This window comes from Typha latifolia, chromosome 11, assembly GCF_019914945.1.
Source record: "Typha latifolia isolate L0001 chromosome 11, TyphaL0001v2, whole genome shotgun sequence".
Taxonomy (NCBI): domain Eukaryota; kingdom Viridiplantae; phylum Streptophyta; class Magnoliopsida; order Poales; family Typhaceae; genus Typha; species Typha latifolia.
This window is the reverse complement of record NC_133096.1, coordinates 8,486,590-8,503,700: the sequence shown is the minus strand read 5'-3', so window position 1 is coordinate 8,503,700 and position 17,111 is coordinate 8,486,590. Positions and strand designations below refer to the sequence as shown.

Sequence of the window (17,111 nt, the reverse complement as noted above, 5' to 3'; positions counted from 1 at the left end):
GACTTTACTGAGAGATTAATCTCGTTTAAACCTCTTTGTTGACTCAAGAGAAAACAAAGATATAGTGCATTTAAAATAAATGGGGACAAAATATATAATAGGAACAGTGAATCGTTGGGCCTCATTGGATATATTTGACAGTGGGGCCCAATGCAAAGTGGGATCGAGCTTTTGGCGTAGGATCGCCTCTAGTTTCCAACTGCACGAAATTTATGTGCCGGTGTACATATAGATCACTGGTAAGCTACACGGTGCAAGATTGTACTACAATCTTACATACGGCGTGCAGCCGATCCGTTCCGGAAAGATTTGAAGGCGGTTCCCAGCAAGAGCTTTGTCGTTATGTGTAGAAGAAAGTAGCGGGTCGCGGATCACGAGTCAAGACAAACCCAGGATCCGTGAATCAACGGATCAGGTTATCATAAGCCTCAAGCGACCCTAACCCTATTATTCTCTTATTCGCCCATTTCACCCATTTGCCCCCCCGTCTCTCTCGATCTCTCGACTCTCGACTCTCGACTCTCGAGCGCCTCTTTGCCTTCGCCCCTCTCGACCCTTCTTCTTCTGCTTGGTATATACCCTTCTACTCTCGAGCTTCTCCTACCTCCCTTCTTCTTCTTCCTCTAGCTTCGAATCCTCTCATTCCCTTCATATTGTCTACCTTTGCCAACCCTAGCTGGAATATCTTCTCTTCTACCTCTTTCTCGGTCTCATGGCGGTGTTCTCTCTGCTTCTTGGCACTCCCTGATGCTGAGTGCGGAGGGAGGTATTTCGCGCGTCTTTTGTGCTCTTTCGCCTATCGATTTCACTATCGAGGTTAGTTGGGGTTTATGCTCTTTGCTTCGTGGCCGTTGCAGTGGGTCGTCGTGGATCGCGGAATCTTTTTGGCTGTGGATTCTTGTTGGCTTCTTGCCCGGGTGTTCTCTGACCTCTGGGCGCAAAAAACGTCTAGGTAACGGGGACTAATCCTGCTCATTTCCTAATTTTGATGAGTATTTTGCGTTTTACCCTTGATTTTCTAGCAAGATCAAGATATCTTTTATTCCGTTGTTTCAATTATGATGTTTATTAGGTGTATGATCAAATCCGTCCAGTGCGGAATGTTTCTACGGTAATGTTTTCAGAAATTTATGTACCACACCGTCAATCAAGCAGTTTTTCTTCAGCCATTTAGAACAATTGGCGAATCATTGCTGTCTGGAGGCGATAGCACTCAAAAGCACTAAACTTACTAAATTAAACTCCATGTTGAAGTGAACTTTGCAGAAACACTGTACAGGCAAATGAAAAGTTTTCTTACTGGATGAACTATTTTGGTATTTGTTTCTCGTTTATTGTACGCTCTTTGCTGCAATAGTTGCACTGTAATAGAAACATCATTACAATCTTCTACTGCAGTTAGTGTCTTATCATGTTCAATTACGTCCTCATAGTGACTTGGTATATCTTCAAGTTATAAAATCTCTATCTGCCATCTGAGAAGGCTTCACACTTTTTATTTTTTTCACATAGGAGCTGTAAGAGAAACATTGGCTGTTCAGTTATGGCAAATTTAAATTATTTTAGATGATGTGAAATATCTGTAGAAGAAATGAGAGTTTCATAATGCTTGCTAATGTGGAGAAATGCTTTGAACATGTCTTTTAGTTGATGAATATCTGGGTTGAAAAGGAAATTACATGGAAGAATGATTAGGGCACTTATATTTTATGGATCAGAAGTTTTGTTAATGGAACCAAATCTCTAGAAATTAATTGAGCTTAGAGGAACTTGAGATGATGTGTGGTATCGGTCCTATTGGAAGATAATATAGGATAAGTTGAGGTGATATGAAAGATGATTTTGTCTTTTGTTGGGTGATGGAGAGAAGTTGATGATTCAGAGAGAATAGAGAAGGGAGGGATATGATGGCCACTGGTAATTGTTTAAAATATTGTGAATGGCTGAGATTAACAACGTTTCTGTGGATAACTATTGACTCTCTACTTATCTGACAGACTTTTTATTACAAGAAGATAAGTGCCCCTTAAAACCTTCTAAGATATTTTGGACGATCGAGTTTGACAGCATTGCTGTGGATAGTTGCCAGCTCTCTTCATCTTTCCATATATGGTTCTTCAGTGCAACTTACTTTTTGATGACTTGTTAATGTCATGCACCAAACTTAATATATGATTGAGTTACAACTTATCCTTCCACATCTTAAGTGCAGCTCGTTCATATATCTTGCTATTTATGTGATGAAAATTTGCATCTTTAATATTTATGATCTGAACTGTCTAATAATAATATATTTATTGTAGCTATTACACCTTCATTGCTACCTATCCTTAGGTCATGAAGTAGGTACTGCAAGGAAAAAAAGGATGGCCTCAAAAGGTCCTAGATCGAAGCTAGATCATGAGACCAGAGCTAGACGTCAAAAGGTTAGACCCTATTCTTCTCTTATGTGTCATGTGTCTTATAGTTGTTCGATTTTCAGTATTTGTACTGTCTCAGGTGATTGTTCAATTTTCAGCATTTTATACTTTCTCACGCAAATACCTAGTTTACTTGTTAGGGTGTATCATTTGATTGTGTAACCATTTTAGATAAATTTTGCATCTTTTGGTCTATTGTTAATAGTACTGTTGTTACTTCATGTTTGAGCTAGGCTTTCACTTTTGTAGAGAAAAAGTAGTTGCCCCTTCTGTTTGGTTGTTTTATTGAAGAATAATATCATAATGGGAAGAAAGAGTATCCTGCATTCTGCTGTTTATTCAGAAGATGTGATAACCATAAACAAAAGCAGATCAGTAGTCAACAAAATGTTAACCTACTGGTAACCAAATAAAATGGCCTTCCTTGAACATGTTTTTTGAGGACATTAAATTGCTGGGGCTACCAATTGTTATGTCCTTATACCTGAAATAAGGACTTCACCAATGTGCTTGATTTGGTCAACTCTAATAAGAAACTTTGTTAATAATCTTGCACATAGATATTTTACTTTGGTTGCGTTAAATAACTTAAATTAATGAAATTTAACTCCATTTATAGAAGATTGGGAGGAAAGACTATTAGCATCGTTGAGTTGCATAAATTTCTAGGCAAGATGAAGAAATTTTAGTTTGGATCATCCATTCCTTAAATTTTAGTTTGGATCACCCATTCCTTTATCCCAGTGGCCATTCATATAAGATATTGTATAGTGGTTGCTTAGCTTCCGTCATGGAGTGGTTCTTTCTCCCATCTATCTTACTTTGACCTGCTTTTCAGTTCTCCACCGATTCATCTATTTCAAGATGGGCAATAGAACTCTAACGTAAGGGCATTCTGGAAGCATCTTTTGTTTGGGACAATTTTCTGCCTTAGGAAAGCTATGTAAATCAATGTTTCAATAACCTGCCTAAAATTGTTGGTTACTGACATTTTTCCTTTTTTATGATAGGCTCTTGAGGCTCCAAGAGAGCCTCCTCGACCTAAAACCCACTGGGATCATGTTCTGGAGGAGATGATTTGGCTGTCGAAGGTAAGATACTGATTGTTTCTGTATTTGATGCTTATTTAATTCACTTATGTTGCCACCAGAGTTTGCATATTTGTCAAATTTAACCTATAAGGAGGATTTATGGATATCCTTCTTCCTAATTTACCATCTCTCTTCATAGGACTTTGAGTCGGAGAGAAAATGGAAGTTGGCTCAAGCAAAAAAGGTTGCTTTACGAGCGAGTAAAAATGTTTTGGATCAAGCCACTAGGGGAGAGAAAAAACTGAAGGTTTGGTTCATTTTTAGTTTACCACGTGAATTTTATATAATGTATTAAATATCTGCGCACCAAAATTGTGAGGGTTCACCCTAGTAATTCCGTATACATGATAATTACACAAAAGCCTAAAGCTATAGTATTTGCTTTTTTAGGAAGAAGAACAACGTCTGAAAAAAGTTGCCCTAAATATTTCGAAGGATGTGAAGAAATTCTGGATGAAAATAGAGAAGCTGGTAAGTTTTCTCGATGAAAATATTCAGATTGTGGTCTTTCCTGGTTGCTGTAGATTTGATGTTTGTGAGTTCTGAGGATTGGTTGGTAATTGAGTGCAGGTTCTTTATAAGTACCAATTGGAGCTTGAAGAAAGGAAAAAAAAGGCTCTTGATAAACAACTTGATTTCCTTTTAGGTCAAACAGAAAGGTGACACTCATATGTTGTGCTTTTTTTTTCCTGTGAAATTTGAACTCTCAGCTTCTTGGAATTGAGGCATTGAGTAATGTTTGATTGACTTGCACAGGTATTCAACAATGTTAGCAGAAAATCTTGTAGATGTGCCCTATTCATCTAACCCGCCCGTAAGTCCTGCTTTGGATCAATCTTGTGATTTGAATAAAGAGGTCAATAGAAGCTGCCTCACAAGAAGTGATGGGAATCTTGGTAGGTAGCTGCCTTGCATGTAATGTTTTTGTTTCCTCAACTTAGTGGATGTACTTAAAATGCTTGCTGCTCTTGTACAGCAAACCAGTTAGATGATCTGGAAACTGATGATGATTATAAGAAAGAATCAGAAGATGATTTGGTAAGATATCTGCTTTGTCTCTGAGATCCTCTTTGCAAATGATAAGATGTCATGTTTTCACTTTTCGGTGAGTGTTAGCCTTAAAATTATAATATCTTTAGGTTTTCTAAGCATGAGAGAGACCAAAATGTTACTCCTTTCTTATGGTATGCCATTATTTTGATATCACTGAGATGTCAAATTTGTATTTGGAGAGATTTCAGGTCCTTTTTACATTTTTGGAGAATTTAACCATATACGCCCATAACCATAAGAAGTCACAACATCTACACCTTACTCTTTAGCATGGCCTTGAAAGTAGAGGATATGAACATCTGTTGTGATTGTTGCAGGAAGATGATGAACATACTATCGAGCAGGATGAAGCTCAAATTACCGATGCAGAAAGGAGAGAAGAACTGTCAGCTTTGCAGGCTGAAGCTGAACTGCCAATCGAGGAGCTTCTTAAGTGCTACACCAACAGTAATGGTGAGTGTGAATAATTGTTGAACTTTACATCTTTATATATTATTGAAAGGTTGACTTATTTAGCTGGTCCATCTTTTGCTGAGTTTTGATCGCTTTAAGCATTCTCAGATAGCAGGGAAGGCAGTCCAGTAAGTGGTGAAGATTTGGCCAAACCTACTGCAAAGAAACATCAGATTAAGGGTGAGATATCAGTAAGTTGAATGATCATTATTTTTTTTGATGCATATATTTTATTTCAGAAGGGATTAATTCTCATTCTTTTAGTGACGTTGCAGATTCTTGGAACCAAGTAAATGGTTCTAAAAAAGCTACTGCAAGTCCACCAAAAAATGTTCATCTTCCTGCAGGCAGTTCGACTGATAAGGAAATTGAGAACAGCAACTTGAGAAATCTTTCCACTCAGCCTCATGATGTAAGATGTCCATAATCTTTCTTATGACATGTAGCAACTAGTTTTCTAACAGTTCTCTTCAAATATTTGACAGGGCGCCAGCAATGGCAACTCCTGTCTTGGTGAACAGCTGCCTGTTAAGAAATCAGAATGGGAACTTCCATTGAATTTTCTCGATCGGTCTGATATGGAAATGTCGCTTCTTAACTCTGTTGATGAACAAGTGAGTTATGCCATCTATGTACTCTATTATACTATTTGTTGTCATCTGTTATATTTCTGCAAGATATATCACATGAGACCATTGGAGGATTTATCTATGATCCCATTTTTTTTAAGTTCTGATTTTTTCTTTATTCTCTGCTTCAGTAATGTTGTATTCTCTAACATGTGCTTGCGTGTGTGTTTGAAGTGTGCGTGTCACATTAGCTTGAGGTATGCGTCAGTTACTGAGTTTTCCACATTCTAACCCATAGGTACAGTGACCATAGGTTGAAAATGCAATATCTAGGGTCATAAATTCATCTTTGACCTACAACTACATGGACCTGATAGTGGAAGGAACCTACGGTGCTATTGGATATGTAATTACATGGCATTCAAGTCTCTTCAAAATGTAAAGAGACGAGAGATTGTTCAGTTTAAGGTGACCTTGCTATTGTCCTCATGTAAACATGCTGGGGAAATGCGTGACTTGCACTTAATTTGGATCAATCCCTTTTATTTCGACAAATCATTTTTTATACATTACATTTAGATATCCCACTGCACATTCTCAAGAGATTTTTGTTGATTCTATTTTTCCTCTTTACGTATTATTCTGCTTGGTTTTTCTGCAGATAACAGATGTCTGGTGCTATCTTCTAAATCTTTTTATGAGCTGAGAATTTTTGTATCGAGCTATTTTAGATTTATAATGCAGTTTGTGCAGCATTATTTACTTTAGTTGAAACCAATTAAATGTTTACAGAAGTCCTTTAACTGGTTACTTTACTTTGCAGTTAATTCTCTCTGATTGTAGCCATACAACAATATCTACTTATGCTGGTGATATTCTTGTAGATGACCCAGTGTTATTCTATTTTCAGGACGACAAAGAATATGATGATGGTGATGAAGAAGCAAAGGTATTTCTCATCCCATTTCACTATTATTTTATCATTTATTTTGTTATATTTCTCTACTAGATTTTTGTACCACTCACTGATAGCAGATACAGCTTTCTGGGAATCTATTCTGACTTCTCACAAGCAAAAAATGGGTATTTCCTAAAGTTGAAGTTCATTAATTGGAACAATGATACTAATGCATCATTGGTCGACAAATTCTTGCGAGGGGCTTCTATATAGTAACATCAGAGGAACTGCATACTGAACTGCAGTTCATGATTGCATGTTTTATTTATACTAGAAGTATAAAAGTAACTGACAATGTGAAGTACATAGAAGTTGCAGGCTACATGTATCAGTGAATATTCATTAAATGGAGGCATAGTCTTTTAGCATAATTAAATGAAAAGGCTACATGTATCAGTGAAGACTCATTTAATGGAGGCATAATCTTTTAGCATAATTAGAATGAAAGGTAGAATAATAGTGAGGTTATTAGTTATTGCCGAAGATGGCAAGAATAATGATGAAGCTTTAACTGAGCATCATGTTTACCCACCAAACTGTGAATGACTAGAAGAATCAAGCTAGAAAATTCAAAATGAAATTAGAAACTTCTAAGAAGCAATTGGAAAACCTACTTAATTTTAGAAGTATCAGCGCGACCAATAAAAAGGTCTTAAAGTTGAAATTGCATATTTGAAACCCATTTAGCCCAATGCCAAATATGATGCATGCAGCTCAAATCATGTGTTTATGTTTATATCTATTCTCAAATCATGTGCGCAGTTGTTTTGTACTGGTTCTCATCTGACTAAAGATATGGAACATGCTTAAAAGCAAGGGCTGTTACTTCTGCATTTCTTCCTGATGTCATATAGAGTAGGCCTCATACATGTGAAGCGAGTGCGCCATTTTGTTAAGGAAGCATAGGACTTGCAGTTTGTAGTTAACTTTTATATGTTGATATATATGTACTTCCAGCTACATCTTGATTTATCATCATTGAAGGTTATTCTGAGTTTGATATTGTTTGGCCTACTTGATCTTTATTGTTTGTTTATATGATCATATTTGATAGGATGATGAGACTACACTATCTGAAGAGGAAGAGATGGAAAAGAGAGAAAAAAGGGACCCTCTAGATGAGGTAGAAAGATGTTTTCAGGGATATTTTTGTTATTTTTCATGGGCTTAGCCTTTATTAGAACTTCTTTTCATCTACCAGCAATAAACTGCCCAATTGCGTTCTTGGTATGTTTGTTCTAGTATTTTAACTAAGTCATGCTGCCTAAATGTACTTTATTTACTGACAAGTACGAATTTTTCTCAGCTTTACAGAGAACCTACTAATTCCTGTTCTGGTATCAATATGTTCTTTGTAATCAGTACATTTCTGAAGACATTAAAGTAGTAAAAGCGTCTCTAAAAGAAGTTCCAACTATAAAAGCAGTAAGCATGTAAAAAGATTTCTTAGGTAGCTCTAAGGGGACGTTTGTGTTTGAAAAATGCTGCCTTAGCATGCATTTTACAATAATCGTTTGGTTCATAGGGCCTATAAATTGTGTTTCAAAGTGCCAATCAAGGTCCTGCATTTTGACATCCACTTAAATTGAGTAGATGTCAAAGCACAAATGTTTGGCCTTCTATCATAAGGGAAGGTTGTTAGATATGATCTTGTTACGATAATTTTGGAGAGAAATTGATGAATATTTCCTGATGTTGTTGATTTTATATTATATATTGCTTCTACAAATATATCATCTGGAAGTACATCAATCCAAGCGGCCCCTAACTGTTTCTTGTAATACACGTCTTCCATCGGATCTTCTGTCATCGTTCAAATATCAATGGGCTTATAACATTGAATTTTTTGACAATTGCTTACTATAAGTACGAGTCCATTGCATGTGTATGACTAGTCATTCGCCCTTTTTTTTATTGTCTATGCATGTGCCCATGGCTGCCAGGCTACAAACTGAGGCCTAGGTCCCTCTTTAACTATAATCACAAAACAATCTTGACTCGAAGTCCTTTAAGTTTTTGTTTTTGTTTTTGTTGCGCAAACAATCACCAAAGTTGTTCTACTAGCTTTCCAATTAATGATGACATTGGAAAGATTGAAATTGCTGACTTCTTTTTCAGTCTTTAACTTCCAGTTTGTAGATGAGGGCTCCCCTGTAGGCCTAATTACTGTCAATATATAGAGCACACTGCCCTGTCATCTGGACACATTATGATTCACCTTTTTCATTTGTACTGCTGCAATCATATGCTTTTCTATTTTATTTCTGCAACCATATTTTAATAGCTTGATGCCCTATCCTTGTTCTACAGATTAAGTTGCTGCAAAAAGAGAGTGAAATACCTATAGAAGAACTTCTTGCAATATACAGAAAGGTATGCATTATTTTTACTCGTTATTCACTTTGCCTTATATACTTGTATAATTCTGTCTGTAACATATGTTTCACATTTAGGATGGCTGCGCAGATGGTGGGCCAGGCGAATCTGAATGTGCTTCGTCCAGTTCTGATGATCAAATTGATTTCAAGACACATCAGGATGTCCAACATGGAAGTGTAAACTTCACTGAAGAAGATGGATCAGTTGAGCAACACAAACCTACCAGGTCCAGTGAACAAGAATCTGGTATTAAAGACAAGGAAGTGAATCATGATAAGATGACGGATGGAAGAGAAAGTGAAGATATAATTGCTGATGCGGCTGCTGCTGCAAGATCAGCACAGCCAACCGGTAACACTTTCTCAACTACAAAAGTACGCACAAAGTTCCCCTTCCTTCTTAAGCACCCTCTTCGTGAGTACCAACATATTGGTTTGGATTGGTTGGTTGCAATGTATGAGAGGAGACTTAATGGAATTCTTGCAGATGAAATGGGTCTAGGGAAAACAATCATGACAATTGCTCTGCTAGCACATCTAGCATGCGAAAAAGGAATATGGGGCCCTCATCTGATTGTTGTACCAACCAGTGTTATGCTCAATTGGGAAACTGAATTCCTTAAATGGTGCCCTGCTTTCAGAATTTTAACATACTTTGGAAATGCAAAGGAACGGAAGAATAAGCGACAAGGTTGGCTAAAGCCCAATTCATTCCATGTGTGCATAACAACTTATAGGCTTGTTATACAGGATTCAAAAGTATTTAAGCGGAAAAAATGGAAATATCTTATTCTGGATGAGGCTCATCTGATTAAAAACTGGAAATCTCAGCGATGGCAGACTCTACTAAATTTCAACTCAAAGCGCCGGATTCTCTTGACTGGAACACCTTTGCAGAATGACCTTATGGAGCTCTGGTCCCTGATGCATTTTTTAATGCCTCATATATTTCAGTCTCATCAGGAATTTAAGGACTGGTTCAGCAATCCAATATCAGGGATGGTGGAAGGCCAGGAAAAGGTCAATAAAGAAGTTGTGGACAGATTGCACAATGTTCTTCGGCCTTTCATACTGAGGCGTTTGAAAAGGGATGTGGAGAAACAGCTGCCACAGAAGCATGAACATGTGATTAATTGTAGACTTTCTAGACGCCAACGGAATCTATATGAAGATTTTATTGCTAGCTCAGAAACACAAGCAACGCTTGCTAGTTCAAACTTCTTTGGTATGATAAGTATTATCATGCAACTTCGTAAGGTATGCAACCATCCAGATCTTTTTGAAGGCCGTCCTATTATAAGCTCATTTGACATGACTGGTGTAGACATGCAATTGAGCTCATCAGTTTGCACAATCCTCTCGGCTGGTCCATTTTCTGAAGTTGATCTGAGGGGCATGAATTTTATATTTACACAAAACGATTTTGACATTACTTCGTGGGAGGTTGATGAGATTGCAACAATTGCTGCTTCTTTAAATGTCACTCAAGACACATATGATGGAGAATTGTCTTGCTTCAGTAAGAATGATCAGAAGAGGAGATGTCATGGAACCAATATATTTGAAGAGATTCAGATGGCCCTTTGGGAGGAAAGAATAAAACAGTCAAAGGAAAGGGCAGCCTCCATTGCATGGTGGAATACTCTAAAGTGCCGGAAAAAACCTGTCTATGGAACCAATCTAAGGGAGCTTGTAACAATAAAGCATCCAGTTTCTCATATTCATGATCAGAAGAACAATCCTTCATGCCACATGAATTATTCATCAAGACTAGCAGATATAGTTCTATCACCGGTAGAGCGGTTTCAAAGAATGCTTGATCTTGTTGAATCCTTTATGTTTGCAATTCCTGCTTCAAGAGCCCCTCCACCTGTTTGCTGGTCCAGTAAAGTTAGTTGCCCTGTTTTTTTGGGACCAGCTTATAAGGAGACATGCATGGAAGTCTTCAGTCCTCTTCTATCACCCATTAGAACAGCTATTGTCCGTCGGCAAGTGTATTTTCCTGATAGACGTTTGATACAGTTTGATTGTGGGAAATTACAGGAGCTTGCTGTCTTGCTGAGGCGATTGAAAGCACAAGGTCATAGAGCCTTGATTTTTACTCAGATGACTAAGATGCTTGACATATTGGAGGAGTTTATAAATTTATATGGTTATACATATATGCGTTTAGATGGATCAACACCGCCAGAAGAGAGACAAACCTTGATGCAGCGGTTCAATACCAATTCAAAATTTTTTCTTTTTATTTTATCGACTCGTAGTGGTGGTGTTGGGATTAACCTAGTTGGGGCAGATACAGTTATCTTTTATGACAGTGATTGGAATCCTGCAATGGACCAACAAGCTCAAGATAGGTGTCACAGAATTGGGCAAACTCGAGAAGTTCACATTTATAGGCTTATTAGTGAAAGTACCATTGAAGAGAACATTCTCAAAAAGGCAAATCAGAAGCGCGCTCTTGATGACTTGGTTATACAAAGTGGCAGTTACAACACAGAGTTCTTCAAGAAGCTTGATCCAATGGAACTCTTTTCTGGGCATGAAGCACTTCATGTTGAACATCTTAATAAAGAGAACCTTGTTGCCGCTGAATGCTCTGCCAGTGGAATGGAACTGCCTCTGTCAAATGCTGATGTTGAGTTAGCTATTAAATATGCAGAAGATGAAGCAGATTATATGGCTCTTAAAAAGGTGGAGCAAGAGGACGCTGTGGACAATCAAGAGTTCACTGAGGAGGTCATTGGGAGGCTAGATGATGATGACGTTGTTAATGAGGATGATGTGAAGCCTGAAGAGATAGTGCGGCGTGAAGAGAAGAATACTGAAGAACAGAGCTGCATGTCTTTTGTTGTTAGTAGGGATGAGGACCTTACCTTGTCCAGGGGTAATATGAATGAAAAAAAGGCTCTTACTTTGGTTGGAGGAGATGAAGAAATGGACATGCTGGCTGATGTTAAGCAGATGGCTGCTGCTGCTGCAGCTGCTGGACAAGCAAGTTCATCTTTTGAAAACCAGCTTCGACCAATTGATAGATATGCAATGCGGTTTTTGGACCTTTGGTATCCAGTTATTGATAAGTCTGCAATGGAATATCAGGTCAATGTTGAGGAAGAGGAATGGGAGCTGGATCGCATTGAGAAATTCAAGGAAGATCTAGAAGCTGAGATTGATGAAGATCAGGAACCATTGTTATATGAGAGTAAGTGACTTCTGCAATAAGTTAAACTTGATGATCCTTGATGTGGGACCTCTTTTATGAACTTTTATGTTATTGACATGTCATTATTTGCGCTAATAGGAGAAATGGACTGTTGCCTTCTTTTACCCAAAACAATAGATTAACACCCTAAGCTAATTGTTTGTAATCTGATTTTTCTTTAAATAGATTTTTCCTGACAGATGTTGACAAAGGGTTTTGTATGTTTTGTGTGGGAAATATTTTGTTATTACTGCATCATAATGTCTCATATTATTCTACTAATTGCAGGGTGGGATGCTGATTTTGCCACTACAGCTTACCGACAACATGTTGAGGCTTTAGCTCAGCGTCAGGTTTGTCCCTTGCATACTTGATTCCTTTTTCATATCTCTTAGTAGCCTAACTGGTGATCTATTGCAGTTGATGGAAGAACTTGAAAATGAAGCTCAGGAAGCAAATGATCTAGAGGAGGAGAATCACGATGATATCTGGTAAGGAGTGTTTTGTGCTTCAGTTCCCAAATATTTGTTGCAGTAGTGGTTTGATACTAAGCTCTTCCTCTGGATTTTTAAGTGGGACATTATTGGTGCACATTTATTCTTATTGCCCTGCAGCTATTTCTATTGCTATTGCTATGGAATCTCCATACTTAAATGCATCATTTGCGCAGCAACTTAGTGGATTCACTTTGGACTCTTTGTTGCATGGATGTCTGCATTTAAGATTGATATTCTGCATTGCTAATGTTGCTTCCTTTCAAAGGATGACACGCAGATCCTCTTGCTAAATGCTTTAGCTTTTACAGGACGACGACACCTGTTGAACACAAACCAAAGCCGAAAAAGAAGCAGAAGAAGACAAAATTTAAGTCTCTGAAGAAAGGACCTCTAGCATCGGAATTGGAAGTTGTGCATGAAGAACCAACAAAGGATTTCATGACTGTGGATGATGTCTCCACTGAGTCCCCTACTCATTCGTTTCCTAGGAAAAAACGTAAGAAGAATATGGGTGCATCCGAGGAAGAAAACAGCTCTGCAAAAAGCTCGAAGAAACTCAAGAAACCTTCTAAGGGTAACTCTATCTTACATTCTGGCTTGTCAGCTAAGCAACTTAAGGAAACTAGGGAATTAAAGACTGGAGATGGAGCTAGCAGTCTCGATTTTAAGCCAGTAAACAAAGACAAGATGGGAGGTAGAATTTCCATCTCATATGTGCCAATAAAACGTGTCATGGTGGTCAAGCCAGAAAAATTAAGAAAGAGGGGTCATGCTTGGCCGAAAGATTGCACTCCAGATTCTTGGTCACTCCAGGAAGATGCCACATTATGCGCCGTTGTACATGAGTATGGCACCAATTGGAGCCTTGTAAGCGACGCTCTTTATTTTATGTCAGGTGGGGGCATTTACAGAGGGAGATTCCGCCATCCGATCCATTGTTGTGAGAGGTTTAGAGAATTGTTCTTTAAGTATGTTCTCTCATCAGTGGACTGTTCCAACTCAGATAAAGTTTCCTCTTCCGGATCTGGAAAGGCTCTCTTAAAAGTAACTGAGGTATCGTTAATCTAACTCATACACTTTTGCATTAGTTTTGCTTAGAAGGGGAACCTAAGTAATTGTTAGCTAGAATTATCAACACTGTTAATTTTGTCTCATCCTTGTTCTGTGTCCCTCATTCATTCCCCTCTTGGTTTGCAATGAATTGACCTTTCTTATCGAGGGCTATGGTCTTTCTTTTTGGAATCCTAACAATTATGGTATAACATTGGAAGGTTACTCCTTGTTTGCAAATGTGTGACCAAAGAGACTGCTTTACCTGATGCTAACTGTGGTAAGTTTTTTCATGGCTAACCCTCTTGTTGCCTAAAATATGCCAAGAGGTATGGTCAATATCTAAGGATTGATAGTAACTTGGCTGCTTGTTCTGTATTTTCATTGGGAAATAGTTTTTGCTGCTGACATGATGGTCATCATTGCTGCTAAAGTTACACAATTTTTGTATTCTTTCCAGTTATACATGTTGAGAACAATCAGATTAGTGTACTATAGGTTGCCATCTTCTGAATTTTCTTGGCTGCATCTTTCTTTGGTGTTTTAAACTTTTGTAGAACTTGTAATTCAAAATTTAGTCTTTTCTTGGTTTTTTCACATATTTGTTTTATTGGTTTCTATCTTACCTTTTTCATGTTTAGGCCTTCTGAATAATGTTTTGAAACAGATTTTGAACTAACCAGGGAGCTTTTGGCAGGACCAAGCTCGGCTTTTACTCAATGTGACGAGTGAGCTGCCTGATAACGAGTTGCTTCTCCAAAAACATTTTGTTGCTATACTTTCTTCGGTATGGCGAGCAAAATGTTCCTTTGAACATCGTCAAACCATGCTATGTCCACAAAGTGATGTCCATTCATTTGGACTTCTTTCAAATTCATCTGGGAAGAAGTTCAGCAGACTAACTAAATACATGAACTTAACCAATTGTAGAGAAAGTAGTAAGCTAGTAATGACAGCCCTGGCCGATGCTTATAGGGAAAAGCAGAAAGAATCAGTATTTCTGCCCAGTCAGCTGGAGTCTCGTACTGAAGTAACTGAACAGGTGGATGTAACAGTAGAATTCCCTGAGGAACAAGCGGACTACGACAATGCCTTTCCGTCTTCCATTAGTGTTTCTGTACATGTCATGGAAGCACTTCATCTGGCCAGTGAACCTGTTGGACAAGTTTTGCAAGCAGAATCTTCTTGCAGAATTGCTGAGAATCGGTTCAGGTATTGTTTCCTTCTATATGGTACTTCCCATCAGATCACACATAGGACAAGGATAACTTGATTTAAACTGATACATCTTGGTCATGGAGTCTCTCATAACCATAATTTGGTAACAAAATTTAAACCTGTGATAAACAATTTTTGCTGTAATACAGCTCTTTCTCTCTTTCCAGATTATGTTCTACAGGACATATCTATGTTTGAACATATATATGATCATGTTAGGACCTGCAGGACTGGATCTGATCTGTTTATATTCTGACCCGATTAAGTGCTGTTAGCTGTTCATTTATATTTGCCTAGGGCTTGTTCTTCATGAGCCTAAGTGGACTCTAGCTTGTACCTCTTAATCTCATTCTTATTACACATCATCAATGTAAAGTTGCTTTCTTCCATTCTTCTAGAAAACGATCTCTCATTCATTATTTTCTGTAACAATTTTACAGGATGGCTTCAGAAGCTTGCTTTGAAGGTGATGGATCTGCTTGGGCATCTTCAGCTTTTCCGACTTGTGATCTCACTAAATATAAATCTGGTTCAAAGTCTCAGTCTTTGGGCAAGCACAAGCCATTTTCAGATACAGTCAAACCTCCAAAATCCAAAGTTCCACGGACTGCTGAACCACATGAAGGTTTAGCTTTATTTAGTAAAGCTTTTCTGCAATCCCCAAGTCGAACTCCTACAGGTCTCACAGAGTATTTCAATATGCCTCACACCATATTGGATTCTATAAGTGGCCATTCTCAGTTCCCTCCTATGGACTTGCTTCCTCAAGAGTCTGAAGGAATGGAGCTTATTCCATACGAGTATGACCCCAGTTTTCTTGCCGGCCTTGAGGAACTGGATTCATTGGTGGATTTTGCAGATATTGGATAACATCCAGTGGTTCTTAGTGTGATTCAGTCCAGAAGGAGACACCAGATTTTGGTTGATTTAGAAATGAGGGTGGATCTGATGATCCACCATGCACATATTGTGCACACCGCCTTCGCAAGATGGGCATGTGCCCATTGAGCAGATCGTTCATAAGATGGTTACATGGGCAGAGGGAAAGGGTTGGTATGGCTCGAAGTGTATGGTAGTAGTGTAAATCTCTCTATAATAGTCTTCCCTCATTGTATCCACAGGGAAAGCTTGTAATAGTAACCACAGGAAATCCATTCCATCCGGAAATTTTTATTGGGTGGATGCCTATGGAAGAGAAAAGGCCAGGGGTCGTGGAGTTGTTTAAAGGAAATTTTGAGTTTTGAGCAATCTGAGAACTACAGGGTGGGTCTTTTAGCAAGAAATGCTATGGCCATTCTAATGATTCGTGTACAGGTGTATCAACTGGTTTCACTGTGAGCGATGTGTTTTTAAGACTTTCATATACCAGTGGATCAATTGAAAGAGGTGAAAAAGAATCTGAAATACCTTTTGTAGGTCTTGGACTCTCAAGCTCAACAAGAAGATAGGATCCTGATCAGCTACTTCTATAAGCCAGGTATTAGGGGGAAGTTTTAACAGAATGGTAATCCTTAGAATCTTGATAATTGTTGTTGAAGTTATCAAGGGGCAGATTTCTTAGAGGTTTATTATTGGACATCATCTCTCACGCAATACAAGATAACGTTTAGTTCTGGAATTCTTGCTATTTTCTCTTTTGGATCACAAAAGGCTTTTGCGGACAGCTAGGTTACAATATTCCGAAGAATTCTGAAGCAAATCAGAAATGTACTCATTAATTCCATGTTAATCAATGATATCGGATGTAAGATTTGTAGCTCTGTTGCTCTCTCTGTATATGTCAAACGATTTGCTTCCAAAAGAGAGCGGTGGGAAGCTCCTTCAATTCAATTCAGTTCTAACTTTTCCATGGAGCTTGTTTTGAGGAAAGATATAATGATACTTGAATCAAATTCCACTGAAACCCAGCATGGCTGGAAAGAACTCGGAAACTCGACCGATATATTCATTATTCTGCAAGTGCTTTTTATAGGCTTAGGTCTGAATGCGATCTGGGCCGTTGCGTTGACTCTCGTACTTTGGTCTGACCCTTGTGGAATTAAGATCCGTCAGTAAATCCACGCTGTTTAGGTAACGGTTCCACGCTCCATTCCTGTCATTCCTGGCTTCTTTTTTTCTTTTCTTTTTTCATCAGCGTGAGAAGAGCGTGAGAAGTCCACCCTACCGACGCGAATAACTCCCTCCCCTCTTAATTGTAGACCATGCTATAGATTCCCAAGACC

At 38.3% G+C, this 17,111-nt stretch overlaps 1 protein-coding gene across 4 annotated transcripts; it reads left to right on the top strand.

Annotated features, from left to right (window-relative positions):
• Positions 1 to 477: 477 nt before the first annotated feature.
• LOC140797539 (protein PHOTOPERIOD-INDEPENDENT EARLY FLOWERING 1) lies at positions 478 to 16,738 on the top strand. Of its 4 annotated transcripts, none has more exons than XM_073151086.1 (23): positions 478 to 571; positions 677 to 766; positions 858 to 952; positions 2,335 to 2,426; positions 3,431 to 3,511; positions 3,651 to 3,758; positions 3,902 to 3,982; positions 4,082 to 4,170; positions 4,268 to 4,407; positions 4,488 to 4,549; positions 4,882 to 5,017; positions 5,126 to 5,197; positions 5,293 to 5,429; positions 5,503 to 5,631; positions 6,497 to 6,535; positions 7,599 to 7,667; positions 8,855 to 8,917; positions 8,998 to 12,124; positions 12,413 to 12,477; positions 12,545 to 12,615; positions 12,930 to 13,674; positions 14,369 to 14,883; positions 15,330 to 16,738. In XM_073151086.1, exons 4-23 carry the CDS (start codon positions 2,367 to 2,369, stop codon positions 15,757 to 15,759), a joined length of 6,219 nt encoding a protein of 2,072 aa, XP_073007187.1. In that variant the 5' UTR covers positions 478 to 571; positions 677 to 766; positions 858 to 952; positions 2,335 to 2,366; the 3' UTR covers positions 15,760 to 16,738. The 4 variants fall into 4 exon arrangements, with proteins under 4 accessions (XP_073007187.1, XP_073007186.1, XP_073007185.1 ...); XM_073151085.1 differs by having other exon boundaries at positions 488 to 571; positions 2,304 to 2,426; XM_073151084.1 differs by lacking the exon at positions 478 to 571 and having other exon boundaries at positions 632 to 766; positions 2,304 to 2,426.
• The last annotated feature ends 373 nt before the right edge of the window (positions 16,739 to 17,111 follow it).

Excerpts from the sequence above, each read along its gene's own strand:
- LOC140797539 (XM_073151086.1), top strand. The coding sequence starts at position 2,367 with ATGGCCTCAAAAGGTCCTAGATCGAAGCTAGATCATGAGACCAGAGCT. Across the intron at positions 3,759-3,901 it reads GGGGAGAGAAAAAACTGAAG|GAAGAAGAACAACGTCTGAA; the intron begins GTTTGGTTCATT and ends TTGCTTTTTTAG. Across the intron at positions 3,983-4,081 it reads GGATGAAAATAGAGAAGCTG|GTTCTTTATAAGTACCAATT; the intron begins GTAAGTTTTCTC and ends AATTGAGTGCAG.